General features: G+C 37.3%; 1 protein-coding gene across 9 annotated transcripts in view; it reads right to left on the reverse strand.

Annotated features, from left to right (window-relative positions):
- The window catches only part of LOC115210341 (nesprin-1), an 870,646-nt gene that overhangs the window by 684,370 nt on the left and 163,904 nt on the right, over nucleotides 1-22,372 (reverse strand). For all 9 annotated transcript variants that reach the window (XM_036502466.1, XM_036502469.1, XM_036502465.1 and 6 more), the window contains 7 exons: nucleotides 21,824-21,915; nucleotides 16,061-16,201; nucleotides 9,905-10,216; nucleotides 8,890-9,171; nucleotides 4,562-4,655; nucleotides 3,052-3,257; nucleotides 1,247-1,561 (listed from right to left, as the gene is read on the reverse strand). In XM_036502466.1, the coding sequence (XP_036358359.1) occupies nucleotides 1,247-1,561; nucleotides 3,052-3,257; nucleotides 4,562-4,655; nucleotides 8,890-9,171; nucleotides 9,905-10,216; nucleotides 16,061-16,201; nucleotides 21,824-21,915 (1,442 nt within the window). The remainder of the gene's footprint in view (nucleotides 1-1,246; nucleotides 1,562-3,051; nucleotides 3,258-4,561; nucleotides 4,656-8,889; nucleotides 9,172-9,904; nucleotides 10,217-16,060; nucleotides 16,202-21,823; nucleotides 21,916-22,372) is intronic.

Genomic DNA, 22,372 nt, shown 5'->3' on the forward strand with positions numbered 1-22,372 from the left:
TATCAACCGCAATATGTTCTTCAGTCTGGTACTTATTTACCACATTTTAATGTGTTATAAGGAACCCTTTGTCATTAAAAATTGGGTTAAAAAAATATGGGAGTTTCTTATACATGGATAGTATAAATAATCCCTTACAAAAACTTTTTTTCCAAATTTTAAACCTAAAAAATTAGGGTGTTCCTTATACACGAGGGCTCTTTATACATGTTAAAATATGGTAATACCTCTCAACAATATTGCTTTTTAATAAAAAGAAATATAACTAGACACACTGGTTTATGCTGGTAAACATAACAAAGTCACACACACACACACACACACTCATACAAATACATATTATTTTATTGGCTCAATTTAGAAGAAGGGACTGTGCTCATGACTGATACATGATCGAGATATATAATTGACCCTGACTGACAGAGGTCTTTAAAAATAACCAGTGAAGTGATACATCATCCATAATCTAAAAGATGTCTTTTACTAGATAACTGGGTAGCAAACTAAAATTCTGAGCTGCAAAAATGGTAAACACACATCATAAAAATGATTTATTAAAAACAGCCATGTGTAAGAAATAAAAATAAACAAGAGCTATAAGCATTTTCTCTCACTCACTCACACACACACATACACACACACATGCGCGTGCATGACAAGCTTTCCTACAGTTCTTATTTGCAAAATTCACTCGTGATGCATTGGTCACCTCAGTGCAATAAAAGAAGATATTTTCCCAGAGTGCAATGCAGTGAGCTTGAACCTGAAACAATGTGACTGAGAAGGAGATTTTTCTGCCACTCATCCATCCCTAAGACTACTCATCATCATCATCATCATCGTTTAATGTCTGTTTTCCATGCTAGCATGAATTTGACTGTTCAACTGGGGTCTGGGAAGCTAGGAGGCTGCACCAGGCTCAAGTCTGATCTGGCAGTGTTTCTACAGCTGGATGCCCTTCCTAACGCCAACCACTCCGTGAGTATAGTGTGTGCTTTTTTATGTGCCACCAGCACAGGTGCCAGGGGAGGCTGGCAACGGCCGTGATCGGTTGATGCCTTTTACGTGCCACCGGCACGGAAGCCAGTCAAGGTGGTGCTAGCATCAGCCACGTACGGGTGGTGCTTTTTACTTGCCACCAGCACTTACAAGAAGAAATAAAACATTCATTTTATTGGGGGCCCTTTAGAGGCTCCACATTTTTTTTCAAGCAATAAAAGACAAGCTTAGAATGATATAAACTTACATCTAATTCTGTTTCATAATTTTCCAAACTCTTTTGGGTGCAAGGTACAGTCTTATTCAAGAATTCATTGGTTCGTGTTAGCCACACAGCCACTTCTGTTACTCCATCTTTATAAGATTGTGCCTCTTCACCTCTCAGCTCTTCCAAGTATTGATGGTAAGAAATAACTATATCTCTAAAAGCTTGGTTGATTCTTTCCATTTCATGGTTCATCTTGGCTATCACTAAAGGCTCCACAACATCAGCAAGGTAAAAGCATGCTTCATTGTAGGTTTTATGGTGTTCTTGCCAGTCAGGTAAATCTTGGAAAAAATTCTGAAATAAAAATAAAAGTAAATATGATAATATGACTTTTTTTTTCTCTAATGGAGGACCCTCACCAAAATGTTATTAGTTTATTTTATATTCTATCCTAACACTTCCATTTCTCTTTCTGTTTTTATTAATATTCTGGGACTTTCAGCTCTACAACACAAATATCTGCTTGCTGTATGACCTTCCACCACTTTCTATGGTTTATTTAAGAGTGTGTATGTGTGTGTGTGTATATATGTGTGAGTGTGTATATATCTATATCTATATATATATATATATATACACACACACACATATATACATATATATATGTGGAGGCATGTGGCTTAGTGGTTAGGGTGTCAGCATCATGATTGTAAGATTGTGGTTTCGATTCCTGGACCGGGCGACACGTTGTATTCTTGAGCAAAACACTTCATTTCATGTTGCTCCAGGCCACTCAGCTGGCAAAAATGAGTAATGCTGTGATGGACTGGCATCCCGTCCAGCTGGGGAACACATACGCCACAGAAACCGGGAAACCGGGCCTATGAGCTTGGCTAGGCTTTAAAAGGGTGCATTTAGTATTATATATATATATTTTATATATATATAATTTGTATTCTTCTTTCACTCATTGTATTTAGTCAAACATATCAACCCCAGTTTTTATTTGTTCTATTGGACTCTTTTGCCTAAACTGTTAAATTATGAGAATGTAAACAAACCAACACTGGTTTTCAAGTGGTGGTGGAAGAAAACACAAAGACACACACATACACAGAAGGCTTTCCCACAGTTTCTATCCACTGAATTGATTCACAAGGCTCTGGTCTACAAGGGCCTATAGTAGAAAACACTTGCCCAAGGTACCATGCAGTGGGATTGAACCCAAAACCATATGGTTGAGAACCAAACTTCTTAACCACACAGTCATGTCTGCATCAGAATATTCAATTATGATATTTACTAAACATTAAACTTCTATCCCCAAACTTTGAGGTAACTTGTTTACCAAAGTGTAGTAAGAGTTTGCTTCCTAACCACATGGTTCTGGGTTCAATCCCACTGTGTAGCACCTTGGGTAAGTGTTTTCTACTATATCCTTGCGCCAACCAAAGTCTTGTGAGTGGATTTGGTAGGTAGAAGCTGAAAGAAACCTATCATATGTGTGTGTGTGTTTCTTTGTGTCTTTGTTTGTCCCCCACCACCACCTGACAACCAGTGTTTGTGTGTTTATGTCCCTGTAACTTAGCTGTCAATAGAATAAGTACCAGGCATTAAAAATAAAACCTCCTGGGAACAATCCATTCAACTAAAATTTTTCAAGACAGTGCCCCAGCATGGCCACTGCTTAATGACTGAAACAAGTAAAAAAGTTTTTCAAAAAATAAAAGAATTTACCAAAATTCTTTAATTACTCAATTCTTTAATTACATGATGGATTACATCAAAGAGCATACAAGAACAAGAACAGTGCATCAACTATTCATCAATGTTTTATGCATTACCTGCTTCTCAGGTGATGGTTTCTGGAGAGCTTTTTGTGCATCAGCTAACCAGGCATTCAATTTTTGGTTCAGAATGTCATGTTGTTTCCAATATTCTGCAGATTCATCAAGAACTTTACCAGATATTTCAACATCATTATATAGTTTATTCCATCTCTCATCACAGCACTGGATAAATTCATGGATGTCATCAGAATTTTCATTACCTGTAAAATGAAAAATATATAAATGATTAAACTCTTTGAAGTTGGTAAGTTCTGGATAAGTTCTTACCCTATGGGGAGAAGAGGAATTGGATGTTTCAGGGGTTAACCCTTTGCTTAAGACAAAAGGGCTTTTTTCAACAGAAGAATACCTGTGGATTAAGACAGGGCCGGCTCAAGGTACTGGCAATTCAGGCAGTTATCTGGGGTGTCATGTACTTGGGAGTGCCAAAGAGGGCATGACAAAAACAAGGAAATTTCCATAACCATCAACTTGGACACATGAAAGTTCAGCTTGCCTGGGGCACCAGCAAACCTAGGGCTGGCCCTGGGTTTAGATGCTTACTTTCCAACATCATAGTTTCAGTTTCTATCCCACATATATGCACATATGTATTTATATAGTATTGCAGATTGAATAAAATTAAATCTTCATATGTATAAAGGTGTAGGCACAACTGTGTAGTTAAGAAGACTTGCTTCCCAACCATGTGACCTCAGGTTCAGTCCCACTGTGCAGCACCTTGGGCAAGTGTCTTCTATGATAGCCTATAGCTGTCCAAAGACTTGTGAGTGGATTTGGTAGATGGGAATTCAGTGTGTATATATGCATGTATGTGTGTAAGCATCAGTATGCGTGTGCATCAGTGAGTACATTAGTGTGTGTGTGTGTGCATGTATCAGTGTATATGTGTGTATATGCATCAGTGTGTGTGGTACATGTTTTTGGAGCGTGATCGTTACCAGCGTCGCCTTACTAGCACTTGTGCCAGTGACACATGGAAAAACATTTGAGCGAGGTCATTGCCAGTACCGCTGGACTGCCTCCTGTGCAGGTGGCACATAAAAAACACTCTTTGAGCATGGCTGTTGTCAGTACCGCCTGACTGGCCCTTGTGCCAGTGGCAAGTAAAAGCACCCACTACACTCTTGGAGTGGTTGGCGTTAGGAAGGGCATCCAGCTGTAGAAATCTGCCAGATCAGATTGGAGCCTGGTGCAGCCATCTGGTTCGCCAGTCCTCAGTCAAATCGTCTAATCCATGCTAGCATGGAAAGTTGTGGCGAAAGAGTCAGCAGAAGTTTGCCATTACCTTCTGCCAGAGTCGCATGGAGCTTAGATGTTTCGCTCATAAACACACACATCGCATGGTCTGAAATTCGAACCCGTGATCCCTCGACCGCAAGTCTGCTGCTCTAACCACTAGGCCATGTGCCTCCACATGAAACTATTAATAGCTCTTATATAACTATGCACATTAAATGATACACACACACAATGTAATTTCTAAATGGTCAAATAAACTTACCAACTTCTGTCTTTAAATAGACATCAGCAGTTGATTTCAAAGTTGCAGAAGTGCTTTGGTAAATTTTGTCAATTCCTCCTTGTACAACAAAACTCTGGAAATCCAAAATATAAGTAATCTGAATGCAGGATACATAGAATATGTGGTTTAACATCTTTAAAAAATTGTAACTGTTTCTAATAAAGAATCAAATCCAGCAAGTCTGGTGGGAAAGGATTAGTCAACAGCACTGAACCTGGTCTTTGATTGGTATTTTATTTTATTTACCAACCCCAGAAGAGATAAAAAGCAAAACTGACTTCAGTGGTATTTGAACTCAGAATATAAAAAGCATTGGAAAAACCACAACAAAGCATTTTCTCCAATATTCTAATAATTCTGTCAGCTCACCATATTTAAAAGAAAGCAGCTATAATCTTTTATTTCTTTATTGCCCACAGGGGGCTAAACATAGAGGGGACAAACAAGGACAGACAAAGTGATTAAGATGATTACATCAACCCCAGTGCATAACTGGTACTTATTTAATCAACCCCAAAAGGATGAAAAGCAAAGTAGACCTTGGCAGAATTTGAACTCGGAATGTAAAGACAAATGAAATACCACTAAGCATTTTACCCAGCATGCTAATGTTTCTGCAAGTGCGCCGCCTTAAGAAAATAGTAATAATAATCCTTTCTATTAAAAGCACAAGGCCCAAAATTTTGGGGGAGGTGAGGGGCAGTCAATTAGATCGACCCCCGTATGCAATTGGTAGTTAATTTATCGACCCCGAAAGAATGAAAGGCAAAGTCGATCTTGGCGGGATTTGAACTCAGAACGTAAAGACAGATGAAATACTGCTAAGCATTTTGCTCAGCGTGCTAACATTTCTGCCAGCTCATAATACAATGTTAATAATGTCGAACTAGCAGAATCATTAGCATGCTGGGCAAAATGCTTAGCAGCATTTCTGAGTTCAAACTGCACCAAGGTCGACTTTGCCTTTCGTCTCTTCAGGGTTGATAAAATAAGCACCAGTTGAGCACTGGGGTCAAAGTAATCAACTAGCCCCCTTCTCCCTAAATTACTGGCCTTGTGCCAAAATTTGAAACCAATAATACAGAGAGATATTTTTAGACTCACTTTTAGTAATATTAGTTTCAAATTTTAGCACAAGGCCAGCAATTTTGGGGGAGGGAGTAAGTTGATTAGATTGATCCCCAGTGCTCAATGAAAGGTGAAGTAGTCTATGGGGGAATTTGTACTCAGAAAATAAAGATGGATGAAATACTGCAAAGCATTTTCCCCAGCATGCTAACAACTCTGCCAGCTTGCCACCTTATATATAGCTAATATTGTACTCTTTTACTTGTTTCAGTCATTTGACTGTGACCATGCTGGAGCACCGCATTTAGTCGGGCAAATCGACCCCAGGACTTATTTTTTGTAAGCCTTGTACTTATTCTATCGGTCTCTTTTTGCTGAACTGCTAAGTTACGGGGACGTAAACACACCAGCATTGATTGTCAAGCGATGTTGGGGGACAAACACAGCCACACAAACATACACACACACACACACACACATATATATATATATATAATATATATATATATATACACACACACACACATATATATATGACGGGCTCCTTTCAGTTTTTGTCTATCAAATCCGCTCACAAGGCTTTGGTCAGCCCGAGGCTATAGTAGAAAACACTTGCCCAAGGTGCCACACAGTGGTACTGAACCTGGAACCATGTGGTTGGTAAGCAAGCTACTTCCCACACAGCCACTCCTGCACCTATATGTACTTAATATGGTTTCAAATTTTGCCACAAGGTCAGCAATTTTAGGAGAGGAGATAAGCTGATTACATCAAACCCTGTGCTCAACCAGTTCTTTCTTTCATCGACCCAGGAACGATGAAAGGCAAAGTCAACCTTGGTGGAATTTGAACACAGAATGTAAAAACAGATGTAATGCCACTAAACCATTTTTTGTCCAACTTGCTAACAATTCTGCCAGTTCACTTCCAATAATATTTATTACCAATCATACTATGAACCAGTGAAATAACCCATTTGAAGCTTATCACAAAATGACAATATTGTTCCCAAAATGGATGATATAAGTAATCAGTCTTGGAGATACCATTGAAGACTTCATCTTCATAAAGTGTTTCATAGCAGAATACATTAGGAAATTGTTCCTTTGTTGTCTGAAACCTATTTAAGGATTTTGGCTTGGTGATAAAATCAAGTGAAACAGTTGACAATTTTACAATACCTAAAATCATAAATCATTCATGTGAAGAAACTTCAAACAGTCACCTGTGACTCATCATGGGGCTTTTTATATTGTAATATATTTTTACTTCTCTTAATTTGTTTTATTTATTTACTTATTTATTTGCTACTGCTACTACTACTACTTGAAATGAACTAGTAAAAGCTTAGCATAATGCCTAAGGCAGCATATGGAAGCAGTAACGGGATATGAACTGTTACTCTTTTACTTGTTTCAGTCATGTGACTATGGCCATACCATAAGTCGAGCAAATCGACCCCAGGACTTATTTTTTGTAAGCATAGTACTTATTCTATCAGAGTCTTTTGCTAAACCGCTAAGTTACGGGGACGTAAACACACCAGCATCGGTTGTCAAGCGATACACAAACATATACACACATACATATACATATATACGATGGGCTTCTTTCAGTTTCCGTCTACCAAATCCACTCACAAGGCTTTGATCGACCCAAGGCTATAGTAGAAGACACTTGCCCAAGGTGCTACGCAGTGGGACTGAACCCGGAATCATGTGGTTCATAAGCAAGCTACATACCACAGAGCCACTTTTACGCCTATATATATATATATATATATATATATATATACCTCCCTGCTTCCATTTCCTGAGCGCCTATTAATAATAATACTGTAATTGTTCCATTGTTGTTGTTTTTTTGTTTCCTGTTTGGATTAAAATTATATATATATATATATATATATATATATATATATATATGTATATATAATTATATATATAATAACTGGTTTAAGAAAATGCTTCTTTGTCAAATTTATTAGTAATGCTAGATAAAAGTCATACTACTTGTTTATGATACCTCATCATGGAGTTTTCATTCACACACAAAAAAATCTTAGCTTATTTCACTCTTTCTTGTGGAACCCCTAGGAACTTTTTGCAGAACCCTAGGATTCCAGGGAACCCTGGTTGAGAAACGCTGGTCTCAGGAACATTTAGAATTAAAGTGACTATCAATAACATAGTCACAAAATATTCTAAACTTAAAAGGGTAGAAATTATCAAGTAAATATAAAGATATTCATTTGTACATTATTTACATTATTTACATTCAATGGATATTTGTCCTCATCTTGTTTCTTGTTAACACAACGTTTTGGCTGATATACCCTCCAGCCTTCTTCAGGTGTCTTGGGAAAATTTCGAACCTGAGTTCTCATTCCTAGGGTATATTTTTTTCAATGTCATTATTACTATTATTATTATTATTGTTCAGGTCACTGCTTGGAATCAAACTCGGAATCTTGGGGTTAATAGTCCGCGCTCTTAACCACTACACCATAAGCCCATTGGTAAGAGCGCAGGCTACTAATCCCAAGATTCCAAGTTCGATTCCAAGCAGTGACCTGAACAATAATAATAATCATCATCATCATCATCATCATCATCATTTAACGTCCGCTTTCCATGCTAGCATGGGTTGGACGGTTCAACTGGGGTCTGGGGAGCCCGAAAGCTGCACCAGTCCAGTCAGATCTGGCAGTGTTTCTACAGCTGGATGCCCTTCCTAATGCCAACCACTCCGAGAGTGTAGTGGGTGATTTTATGTGCCACCGACACAGGTGCCAGACGAGGCTGGCAAACAGCCACGCTCGGATGGTGTTTTTTATGTGCCACCGACACAGGTGCCAGACGAGGCTGGCAGACGGCCACGCTCGGATGGTGTTTTTATGTGCCACCGACACAGGTGCCAGATGAGGCTGGCGAACGGCCACGATCGGATGGTGTTTGTTACGTGCCCACAGCACGGAGGCCAGTCGGTGCGGTACTGGCTATAATAATAATAATATAATAATAATAATAATAATAATAATAATAATAATATAACATCGAAAAAATATACCTTAGGAATGAGAACCCAGGTTCGAAATTTCTCCAAGACACCTGAAGAAGGCTGGAGGGTGTATCAGCTAAAATGTGTTAACAACAAACAAGATGAGGACAAATATCCGTTTAATGTAAATAATGCACATAATTCCTCATTCTTAAATATAGAACTATATTCATTTGTACCTGATAACCTTCTTGTAGTTGATGTACATTTTGTCTGGAGGAAAACTTCTTGGACCATTCCTTATATTTTGCTTCAGTCTGATCTAGGAAGACCAAGATACCAAACCTAGATTTTTGGAATGTTAACATGGACATCTTATCAGGAACCAGATTAGTGACCTGTTGTAATCTTCCATGCATATGTTCAATCTGAGCAGAAGGCAGTTTCTCTCCTTTGTAGACACCTTGTGACTTGATTTTAGCAAAGAATGTCACATAGGTTGGTAAATCTTTAAATATTTCCTGTAAAAAGATGGAGAAATTTAAAATAGTGTAATCAAAATATGGAAGACATTCATCAATCAGGATTTGGACAAAAAATATAAACGAAAAGAAAATTACAAATTAAGTAAATGGAATAATCCATTGGATATTATTGTTCTTATTCTTCCAGTAGTGCTATACTGGAATAGCACAATCATATTGTACAATAAAAGCCAAAGTAGTATTTAGGTATGATCTACAATGTTTTGGGGTTTTTGCTATTATGGCCACATAAAACAATCAATAAAAGCATGGTATGTGCTTCCGAGTCATGTTCATCAGCAAGTGCTGGTTGTGCTTCTTTTTTTTTCTTTTTGATAATATATTCCTAAAACGTTTATATACATTCAAGGAACTTAAAAAGACTAGGTCAAGACCTTCTCATACAAGCACTGAAACTAAATGCTCAGGTAAAAGTTGATGATGAGGAAGAGGAGGATGCAGAAGAAGATGATGATAATGGTAATTATGATGGTAATTAGGATGACCATAATCTAAAATATGATGATGATCATGATACTGATGGGTTTAGTATGAGGAATATGGTGATAGCGATGATGATGATGATGATGGCGGCAATGACAACAACAATCAAGATGACAGGAGTTAGGATGATGATCATCTAAATTATGGTGAAGATGGTGTGATTACTAAAATGGGGGGGGGGCAGCATCGGCAGCGTCATAGTAGTAGTAGTAAAAATATTTCTTACCTGGTGTTCAACAATTAATCCGTGTATTTTCAAAATCATTTTGTTTGGATCTTCAACAACATCTAAATTTCTCTCCAAATATTCTTCAGCTTTATATAGCCATTCTGAAAAAGCACCGACTTCTCCAGGTAGACTCCTGTCTAGTTTCAATAACCAGAGATGGATTTTCTTCTGCACAGAGAGCCATCGTTCTTGCAGCATTTTGTAATCTTCCAGTGTAAGCTTCAGAGATTTCTTTGATAAGATTTTCTGTTTCAGACTTCGGTACACTTTGTATTCAACATCATACTGGACTTTGAATGCCATGAATTCCTGAAGAACAGATGAAAATTCAATTTAAATTATGGTTGTAGGGGTGGCTGTGTGGTTAACAAGCTTACTTCATAACCTTATGGTTTTGGGTTCAGTCCTATTGTGCAGTATGTTGGATAAGTATCTTCTACTCTAGCCTAGGGATGACCAAAGCCTTGTGAGTGAAGTTGATAGACAGAAACTAGAAGAAACCTGTCTTATATGTATACATAATACGTGTGTGTGTGTGTGTGTGTGTGTGTGTGTGTGTGTGTATGTGTGTGTGTGTGCCTTTGTCTTGACATTATGTGATGTTTGTGAACAAGCATCACTGTCATACAACTTCGTTTCCAGTCTTCTGTAAAAAATATACCAGGGCATAAGGAAATATTACCTTACCTGGAAATGGGTGGGGACTGGTTACAGGATGGGCATCTACCCATAGAAAATCTATTTCAACAGATTTTGTCTGACCCATGTAATCATGGACAAATAAACATTAAATGTTGTCTGTTTGTTTATTTGTTAGTTTTATGTCCATTTTCCTATGTTTCCATGAAATAGGTGAATATATTATTTTGTGAAAGTTTTACAGCTGGATGCTCTTCCTAATGCTAACCTTTACCTACTTTCCAAATAAGATATTTACAAGGTTTGGAAAAATTATAAGATTTTTTGTTGTTGTGTAATTTCCTTTTTAAAGATGTAAAGTTTCCCAATAAATTTAAATATTGTAAAATTAACTATTGTTGGTTGGGTTGGGTTGGGTTGGGTTGGTGGGGTTGCTTTTCTTTGGAATGGTACATTTTGATGCTTGCTTCCAAATGTCAAGGTATATCCCCACAGAGGGTGAGAGACTAAAGAATACATATAACATAATAAAACCATTTAGTAGCATTTAGTAATGTCAACATAACCGATATATCAAAGAATAAGACAAGTAGTAACATTTAGTAAATGTTAACAGTGATAAATATATAAGATAGCTTTTATTTTTAGCAGTGAGACAAGTAGAACTCATCTTCCATCAACAGAAATGATAAACCATTATTCCTATGCAACATCTGAATAAGAACATTCTAGTAACTTCTGGTTATGTCTGCTACTTTCCTAATTAATCAACAAGTTTAATAAAGGCCTCTAGAAAGTAAGAGAATACTGTGACTACTATGACGATATTTCTAAAGTAATTATTTATTTATTCATTTATTTAGGATGACTTGTATTGGGTTGTCTGGAAAGTTTGTGCTGATTTATAGTAGCTTACGTTTTGACTTATTTTAAGACATGGTTGAATCCATAAAATAGGATTTGACTACACCTCCATTTAGAGCATAGTTTAAGCTATCTTCTCATGGAAGAAGGTTTATGTTCCTATAACCTGTGTTAATTCTGTAACCCTTTAAAATGGAATATAAGAAAGTTCATTTTCGGCACTTGATGCTTTGGAAACCAGACAAAAATTGCTGCAGCTCAGCTAGGATGTGTTTCCCACCCTCCATATTCACCAGATATTGCTCCTTCAGATTTCCACTTATTCAGGTCTCTGCAGAATAGTCTTAATGGTAAAAATTTCAATTTCTTTGGATGACATAAAAAGATACCTTGATGAATTCTTTGCCATGAAACCACCTCAATTCTTGGAAGAGGGCATTTTCAAGTTAAAGGAAAGATGGAGACGCACTGTGCAACAAAATGGTTCATATTTGGTTGATTAAAAATGTAATGGGTAGTATTTATTGACCTTTTTCTTTCCTTTAAAAATTGGCCCGAACTTTCCAGACAACCCAATAGATACATGTTTCTTTTTTTTTAAACTTTACACACTGAAAGCTTACTAAACCAGATGTTTGTGTTGAGCTTTCAAATAGTGAAGAGCTTCAGAAAAATGGGGAAGAGGATGGGCAGTTTAACTCAACTGAGCAGACAAAGGAACATCTTTGTGTCCATCTCCTTCGAATCACACTCTACTATATGAGAAAAAGAAGGATAATGTTATACTAGATACATTATGGTTAGTCCACATTACTCTGTAAGGAACATAGAGCTGGTTTCCCAGTTTCTCTGGCATATGTAATTCCTCTCTGAATGGGAGCCAAGTGGACTATAGCAGTGTGAAATTAAATATTTTGCCCCAGAATATAATACATTGCCAGGTCCATGAATCAAAACCACAGTTGGCTGGGTGCTCTCCCTAACACCAACCACTTAACAGTGCGTGCTGGGGGCTTTTTGCACTGTTTTTACTTATAGATGAAGAGTAAGATCCCCAGATATTACATTCTTCACTCTTCGCAGCAACTGAATTCATCAAACAACTAACTGGCACTGACAAAAACCATCACAAATTTCTCCAGACTCCAGATTTCTACCCAATATTCTCTATAGAAGTACAAGAGGAGAAAATACATAATATACTACAATAAAATCATGTTCCATAACACTGGATTGCTTAGCTTAGTACAAGAATCTTTATCTTTATGTAGTGATTAAAGTAAAAAATATGCTTTGTCTAGCCCTATAAAACTATGTGAGAACACTAATTATACAGAAAAATAAAATACACCTCATTATGGTGCATATTTACTGGCAGGTAGTCACGATCATTGCAAATGAATTTTCTATGATCATCTCACATCTTAATGAAAGTAAGACTATGTAGTTCACTTGAAGCAATGTTATTGAAGTGTCACGAAAGAATGCCAGACAAAAGCCATCACATGATGAAGAATGAGAAAAATAAATTTATTCATTTATTCACTATTTTTCTATAATGACTTCTAATTGTAAAATCAAGCATTTATAATTTTAATTTTTCAGTAAAATCTTTTTTTTTCTCTCTCTAATTTCATTATTTCATTTTAAAATTTAGCAACAGATACTGAATAAAAGTATTTTTCCTTTTTCTTCAGTATTTTGCTTCCCTGAATAGCAATTCCTTGGAACTCCCAGCTGGCTCAAGTTTTCCCCACAGACATCAACCAACAGAAATGCTATAATAACAACCTAACCAGTCTGGAAGTAACTCTCAAGTCTGAGAACCACCCGCATCCTCAGATTAAAATTAAAAATTGTGATCTCCAAAGACTGCATTATGTTAATTGTCTATATTTACTTCATGGTCTATATTAACTACATTGTCTATATTATCTTTATGGTCTATATTAATACCATCAGTTCATCATCTCTATAAACTACTCAAAGATCTTACAGTCTGTTATGTTAGACATTAGTATAAATGAAGTTTTGACTTATCTACTACATATGTGGAAAATCGGTGTGTGTTTGCTTGTGTTGTCGTTAGCTAATTCCTCCTACATCGTTTTATTGATTTTGATGAAACTTGACACGTGAATAGAGTTCATGTCTGAAAACTTCGTGACATACTTAGATTGTTGAAAAACATCGATAATACAGCCCCTGGAAGGGATCTTTATATCTACCTCATATAACTATTTTTTTAAACATCCAAGGGAAATAACTCATAGCACCTGCACTTACAATTGTTAGTTTTTAGCAAAGCAATCAATATATGATTCTCACGATCAGCAGACCTAATTCTGCATTTCACTACTCAGTTTTCAACTGCTAAACCTTATTATTGCACTTTCTTGATTCATGTATACTTTCAATGCCCATAACTCCAATGATTCTGCATTTTTTCAGTTAAAATTTTTTGATGACAGTACATAAATTTTTGATTCCAGAATGTATTTAATAAGTGTGTCCCAATACAGTGAACTCATACTTTGAATGCTTAAAATTCTTAAAAAATGAAACCAAACTTCCACACCACATTCAGTTGAGACACCCTGTATCACATACTTATTTTGCAAATCATATTTATTGCTTATTTACAGTTCATACATTTTCATGAAATTTAGAAATATTTTACAGGTTTCATTGTTTATATTCAATTATTTTGAATATTGATTTTTTGTGTGTCCAATTTCTAATCTTTGCAGACAATATCACATTTATACTTTATTTGATACATGAGTAGAACTCCTGTCTGGAAACCTCGTGACATACTTAGATTGTTGAAAAAAATTGATAATAGGACCCTCCAATGGATCCTTCTATCTACTACATATTACTAATATTTTATTTAAATAACTCAAAGGAAATAACCCATATCACCTGGAGTTTTTAGCAAAGTGATCAATATTTGATTCTCACGATCAACCAACCTAATTCTGCATTTCACTACTTAGTTTTGAACTGCTAAGCATTATTATTGCACTTCCTTGATTTGAATTTTAACCCTTAAAGACCTCATTCATACATTTCTATACATATATACTTTTTTGAATGCCCATTACTCAGATAATTCTGCATTTTCCATGAAAGTAGATAAATTTTTTATTCCACAATGTATTTGTAGTGGCTTCATGCAAGTATAGCATGGATTTGATCCTCGATTGCCAAATTTCACTTAACACTTCAACAGCGCTTTTCTCATGGTAAAACAATAGTTTTTCTGTGAATGACAGCAGTTATACATTTCCAAGATGCCTTCACTAAGCAGAATAATGTCTTTGCCACTTGACCCTTCTAACCTCTTCTAGGCTACCAGGGGCTGGAATGGAGAAAACAGACCTCCAACGAAATCATTTGTTCTCAACAATATGTCTATCCTTCTGGCTGCTTTTCCATAGTTATAAAAACAAGAACTCCATAAGCTACAGGCAGTTACTGAGAGTGACCATCAGTGAGTGTGAACTTTATTATTGCACTGCACTTTCTTCATTTCATTCTTAAACATTAAACACTTCATTTATACATATATATATATATATATATATATATATATATATATATATATATATATATATATGTATATATATATACTACATTTCTATATTATCTTTAATAAATTAGCCTTCATAAAGTTCAGATTTAAAATGCCATGATGAGTCAGAGTACTTTCTTGCCAACCTCCAACAATTTCTCCCTCCTCCAGCTGACAGTTTTTGTACTTTTTCGCAATGGAAAATAACCTTTCATGGCAGTTCTAACGAAATTGCTTTCTTATATCGGAGTAATTAGGCATTTCAATAGAACATCTTTACCCCCAGGAATTACCGAGTACACTAGCTAGTAATAAATACACGAATGAGCCATGAGGTATCAAATACATGAGTCAAAGTGTGAAATTCTACATTGTGACTCTATCTGGTAGAAATAACTGAAATTTCACTCAAATTTTAACATCATCATCATTTAACATTTTCCCATGCTTGTATAGGTTGGACAACATGAACTGATGAGTCAGAATTCCAATGTCTACTTTGGTATGATTTCTACCAGCTTAAAAACAAAGGACACATTGGACAAGATACTCCTGGATATATACAAAATCATCATAGTCAAGGTTAAAAGTCCTCAGTTCATAGATATACTTGATCACTGCTGATCATGAACTAAACAATGACAAGGTATTAACTTAATTTATTATATAAATGTTAAACCTTTTGTTACTTATATTTCTATTGAAACACACTAACTTCATTTCAAATAATTTTTTAAATGAGGAAAAATTTAATGAAATACTTGACAACAGCTTGATAATGGCTACATTCATCATTGTCATTGTCATCATTATCATCATTGGAAGATGAATGTTAAACGATGATGAGGATGATGATGATGATGAACTTATTTATTATCAAGCTGCTGTCTGGAACATAAATTAACATGAAATTTCAATGATAGGTCTTCATTTAGATCCTTTGAAACAGAAAGTTTCCGTCAGAGAATTAGGGGAAGTCTCAGGAGGATCAGCATCGAAAGGGTTAAAAGTGTATAAAAATATCACTTCTAAACAAAATGGCAAAAGCAAAAATGTTTTAAAACAAGTCTCACCAGGTATTCTGGATCACGATCAGTGAGTGGTTGATAAATGATCTGCAGGATTTCCTCTGCGGATTCTAACCATTTTAAGAGATCTTGGAATTGTTGGAGTTCAGCCTCAGGGGTATTGGCAGATTTACGTTTTTTCCTCACCTGAAAATAAACAAAGGAAATTATAAATTTAAATATGTAAACACATTTTAATAGGTGCAGGCATGGTTAGGTGTTTAAGAAGTTTGTTTCCCAACCATGTCTTTTCAGGTTCAGTCCTGCTGCATGGCACCTTGGAAAAGTGTTTTCCACTATAGCCCCAAACTTTTGAATGGATTTGGAAGAGAGAAACTGAAAGAAGCCTGTCATGTGTGTGTATGCCTTCTTATCTTCATGTCACATGATAGTTGTAAATGAGTGTCACCATCATACAAGCAATGTCGTTCATTTCCAGTCTTTTATGGAAACATGCCTTGTCATGAGGAAATATTACTTTGCTAGAAAACAAATGAAAGTTGGCAACAGGAAGGGCATCTGGTCACAGAAAATCTAGCTCAGAGAGTTCTGTTTGAGTTCTTCAAGCATGGAAAAGTGGACATTCAAATGATGACAGTTTTTTAAATTTTAGATAAAATCATGGAGAGAGTATTTTTAAAATGGCTCAATATTCAGGGACAAATTAACCTAATATCACTACATCACCAACCTTGGCTGTTTATTCTATAGCTGTAAGATGATGATGATGATGATGATGATGCAAACAACATCATTAAAGATGGTGTTGGTGATGGTGACAAAATACAAACCCGGTTGGAAAGTTTCTCAAATAAATCAATTCATTTAAGTGTCACAACAGATCATCATTATCATCATCATCATCATTTAACATCTGGCCTCCATGCTGGCATGAGTTAGATGGTTTGACAGGGTCTGACAATTTGGAAGACTGCATCACACTCCAATGTCTTCTTTGGTATGGTTTCTAAACCTTGATGTTTCTCCTAATATCAGCCACTTTACAGAGTATGCTAAATGATTTTTTTCATGGCACTAGCACTAATGATGATTGCCTCATAATTGGCAAGGCTAAGGGCCTAAAGTGACCCTATAAAAGAGAGAGAATAGAAGAGAGGATGGGCAATGACTCTAGGAAGAGAGGAAGTAAGAGGGGAAGCTGGAGGAGTATGACAAGGGAAAGGATTAGTGACAGAGTTGAGAAAAAGATAGGGGTAGAGTTGAAAAGGCGATAAAAGTGAGTTGTGTAAAGGAAAGGGTGAATGAATTAAGGGTCAGGGAAAAGCAAATTGTCAGAAGGCCGTATATACAGTCAATGCCAAGCTAGGTCATGCACTTCACAATATTTGGTTCAGTGCATTACTAGGGTGAAAGATAGAAAGAATTAACTTGAGATTTCATTTCAACAAAATCAGTAAATAAATTAATTAAACTCTGCTAGACACAAGAGAAATATTTTCTCCAAGACTGCCGCTAGAAGTTGACAGGAGATAAAAAAAAATGAGAAAAAAAAAAGACTTTGTGATTAATTGATTCTGTAATTACACATCTAACTGAACAGCAGGAAATGTTTAGGAAAACAGAGGAGTGTTATTAAAAAGTTTATATTCAAAGAATGGCTGATGTTTTTGAGGGCTTCGCCTAGCTTTCATGAATGGTCACAAGAGAATTTCTATAAAACATCAAACAAAATGAAATTTATTCTAATCTAGTTGCTGTCATCAACATTGCTGTCACTTTCATCATAGTCATCACTGTCATCATCATCATCATCATCATCATCAATATCATCATCATCATCAATATCATCATCGTTACCATTACCAATATTGTCATCATTATCAACATCATCATTGTTGCCATCATCATCATCATCATCACCAACATCATCGTTTGAATGTTCACTTTCCCATGCTTGTAGCGGTCAGATGGAATTCATTGAAGCAAACTTTCTATGGCTGCATGCTCTCCCTGTCACCAACCCTTATCTACTTCCATACATATAATAATCCCTAAGTCTATCAAACTAAAAAAAAAACAGTCAAAACATTAATTACACACACAGTGAAATGAAAACAAATGACATTAACTGAATGAGTCCCTTGTTTACAAAGAATATGCAACTATAACTGCAGGCCGACCAAAATCTTGTGACCGAAACTGGTAATTCCAAACTGAAGAAGCCTGGCATGTGTGTGTGTGTCCATGTGTGTGCAAATGTGTGTTTGTACATGTGTGTTTGTGTATGTGTGTATGTGTGTGTGTGCATGCAGGTTTGTGTGTGCATGCAGGCTTGTGTGTGTTTGTGTGAATCAATTCATACTACTCCTCATTTTGATGTGTGTTTGCTGACTGCAAGCAATCAGCTGCGATGGCATGTTCAGGCCTCTTGACACCACCAGTTGATTGCAAGCGAAGGATAACACCTGTATTGATAGTGAGAATGTTGTTTACAGTCAGCAAAGACACATAAAAACGAGGGGTAATATGAACTGACACACACACAAACACACACAAGCATGCATGCACACACACACACACACACAAGCATGCATGCACAAACACACAAGGATGCATGCACACACACATGCATGCATATGCACAAACACGCACTTACATATTTATGCCAAGATTCTTCTGTTAGTAATTACTAATTTCACTCACACAGTTCTGGTCAACCTGCAGCTAAATAATATAGGACATTAGCCAACAATATCCGTGTTGTGGCACTGAAGCCCTAATGGTTCTGAAATCTACTTCTTAACCATACACCTATGCTTGTACATAATCATCATCGTTTAATGTCTGCTTTCCATGCTGGCATGGGTTGGATGGTTTGACTTAGGACTAGCAAACAAGCAGCTGCACCTGACTTCAATCTTATCTGGCAAGGTTTCAACAGCTGGATGCCCTTCCTAATGCCAACCACTCCGAGAATGTAATGGGCACTTTTTCATGCCACTGGCACGGGAGCCAGTCAGGGAGCACTGGCATCAACCACATTTGGTTGTTGCTTTTTATGTGCCACCGGCACAATTTATGTGGATATAAATCAAAAACAATGATCAAAGGTCCTTCCTGAGCCATGGATTCAGTTTCCCAGATGTTGTGACATCATCATCATCATCATCATCATCATCATCATCATCGTTTAACGTCCGTTTTCCGCGCTAGCACGGGTTGGACGGTTTGACCGGGGTCTGGGAAGCCAGAGGCCTCTCCAGGCTCCAGTCTGATCTGGCAGAGTTTCTACGGCTGGATGCCCTTCCTAACGCCAACCACTCCGCGAGTGGATTGGGTGCTTTTTACGTGCCACCTGCACAGGGGCCGGGGGGTCCGGCATCGGTCACGATCGGTTCGAGCTTTTTCTAGAGTTGAGTTGGGGGGGGTCTTGCTGAAAAAGGTTCCACCAGTGGAAAGAGAGGGAGAGATAGTGGGGGGGTGCAGGTAATAAAGGGAAGCACCAGTGGGGAAGGTTGGGTAAGGAGGAACGATGACAAGGAAAGGGTTGGTGCAGAAGAAATAAAAACGTAGGATATCACGAGACAGGGAGGGGGACTGGAAGGAGATGGTCGGATTGAGGCAGTGCCAGATTCTAAACAGGAGGTAACGTAAGATCAGTGGGGCAGTTAATGAGCTGCGGTGCTAGCAGCTTGACTTGGTGGGGGGAAGGGGTAGTACACAGTGAAAGCATATGTGAAGGAGGGGTAGGAGGGAGAGACACACGCAATGGTGGTGGGGGATGAGGAGGGCATATCCGGTGTAGATGGTGAGAAGTGTTCACCGGTATTGGTGGTGAGATGTGTTCACCAGTATTGGTGGTGGGAGTGGTGAGAAGTGTTCACCGGTATTGGTGGTGAGAAGTGTTTACCGGTATTGGTGGTGAGAAGTGTTCACCGGTATTGGTGGTGGGGGTGAGAAGTGTTCACCGGTATTGGTGGTGAGAAGTATTCACCGGTATTGGTGGTGGGGGTGGTGAGAAGTGTTCACCGGTATTGGTGGTGAGAAGTGTTCACCGGTATTGGTGGTGGGGGTGGTGAGAAGTGTTCACCGGTATTGGTGGTGGGGGTGAGAAGTGTTCACCGGTATTGGTGGTGGGGGTGGGAGGGCGGGGGCGCCGCCGAATGGCGGAAAAGATGGAAATTAAGGATTGAAGGATTAAAGGGTTAAATTTCGTAGAGAAAAGATAGGAAAAACGAAGCAGTTATTGTATGAGTACAGACGTTTAACAATAGTAACGAATGAGGTACGAAAGATAATGGGATAAAATGTTTTTGCAACTTGCTGCGAATATGAAAGCCGGAAGCCGCTGTTGGAGAAGAAAGGAAGTCTAAAAATTGGGAACCGTAAATCGTAATGGCGACTAAGAAGAAGAAGAAGAAGAAGAAAAGAAGAAGACGAATGGCGGAAAAGATGGAAATTAAGGATTGAAGGATTAAAGGGTTAAATTTCGTAGAGAAAAGATAGGAAAAACGAAGCAATATATTCCTCCACTGAACAGGACACTGGTTTGTTGCAGGATTACTCATTTTTGCCAGCTGAGTGGAGTGGAGCAATGTACAATGAAGTGTTTTGTTCAAGAACACAATGCATTAACCAATCCAGCAATCAAAACCACAATCTAAAACCACAAGAGCAACATCCTAACCACCAAACCATGTCTCTCACCTGGTTGTAAATAATTATATACATTCATTGGTGTTCATCTATTTTTTACATTCTGCTAAAATACAACAGTACACTTCAGAAAAATACCTCATCAAAACACATGAAGATGAAACTTATTTTCCACAGGAGTAAATTTAAAAGCTTCTTCTACCAGCTTTTAACTAGCTTCATCTCTGACACTATTTATGTCACACAAGTAAGAGCATTCAGCTATGGCTCTGATTCAGCTAATTGGTCAGTTTTTTACTTTATGTCTAATCCTTTGAATCTGCAAGTATGCTTTATCAGACGCAGCTTCATTTGATTATACCAGTGGTATTCAACTGGGGTTCATATGGCCTTTAGTGGCCCATATAAGATTTTGTAAAAATTTATCTGCAATAAATTAGTTATACTTATACAATACACAAAAATATTTTATCAATTTTTTTATGCAATTCCTAATAATATTTAATTATAAAAATTGTTGGTTGCTATAGTTAGTAATAAACATTTAATGATTGCAGTTCCCTTGATGTAAATACAGATTGTGGTTCTGTTGCTTTAAGCAATTAATGATTGGATACTTGCAACTGATGAAGCCCAATGAGGCAGAAATACATATTTAGCAATGCCACCAATGCTGCTAGATGATTTTCATCTACTACTGTCACATAGAAAAGCACCCATGCTGGTACCACATAAAAAGTATCCATGCCAGTATCACAGAAAAGCACCTGTGCCAATGTTACATATAAAGCACCAGTGCTGGTGCCACACATAAAGCATCCATGCTTGTGCCACATAAAAATCACTGAGAAAACTCTGTAAAATGGTTGACATTAAGAAGGGCATCCAGCTGCAGAAAACATTCCAAAACAGACAATCGGAGCCTGAGCAATTCCTGTCAAACTGTCCAACACATGCCAGCATGGAAAAACAGATGGTGATGATGATGATGACAAATACCACAGCTTATCAGGCTTTTTACAATGTATCTACTTAAAGTATCATACCCAGATTGCTTAGAGATTGCAGTTCCCTTGATGTAAACACTTGAACACTTAATAAGTGTGGGTCTTTTAATATGCAACCAATGATAAAGAAATAACTTGTACTTACTTCGGGATCTTCTCCAGCTTCAGGATAAGCCTTAAGAAATTGTGCAACGTATGTCATGATGGATTTCTCGTCGGGTTTTGGTACGTCAACATCTATAAGTGAATAAAGAGATGCAAAACAATTATAACTCTGACACAAAACAATCCTAAAGGCGCAGGTGTAACTGTGTGGTAAGAAGTTGGGTTCCCAACCACATGGGTCCAGGTTCAGTCCCACTGTATGGCATCTTGAGTAAGTGTCTTCTACTATAGCCTCGAGTCAACCAAAGCCTTGTGAGTGGATTTGGTAGACAGAAACTGAAAGAAGCCCCTCATATGTAGATATGTGTGTGTGTGTGTCTGTCTGTGCCTGTATGTCTTTGTTTGTCCCCCATCACCGCTTGACAACCAGTGTTAATGTGTTTATGTCCCCGTAACTTAACAGTTCAGCAAAAAGAGACTAAGTACTAGAACAAGTATTAGGCTTAAGAAATAAGTCCTGGGATCAATTTGTTCAACTAAAAAACACTTCAAAGTAGTGCTCCAGCATGGCCACAGTTAAATGACAGAA

The sequence above is a fragment of the Octopus sinensis genome, linkage group LG4 (assembly GCF_006345805.1).
Source record: "Octopus sinensis linkage group LG4, ASM634580v1, whole genome shotgun sequence".
Classification (NCBI taxonomy): Eukaryota; Metazoa; Mollusca; class Cephalopoda; order Octopoda; family Octopodidae; genus Octopus; species Octopus sinensis.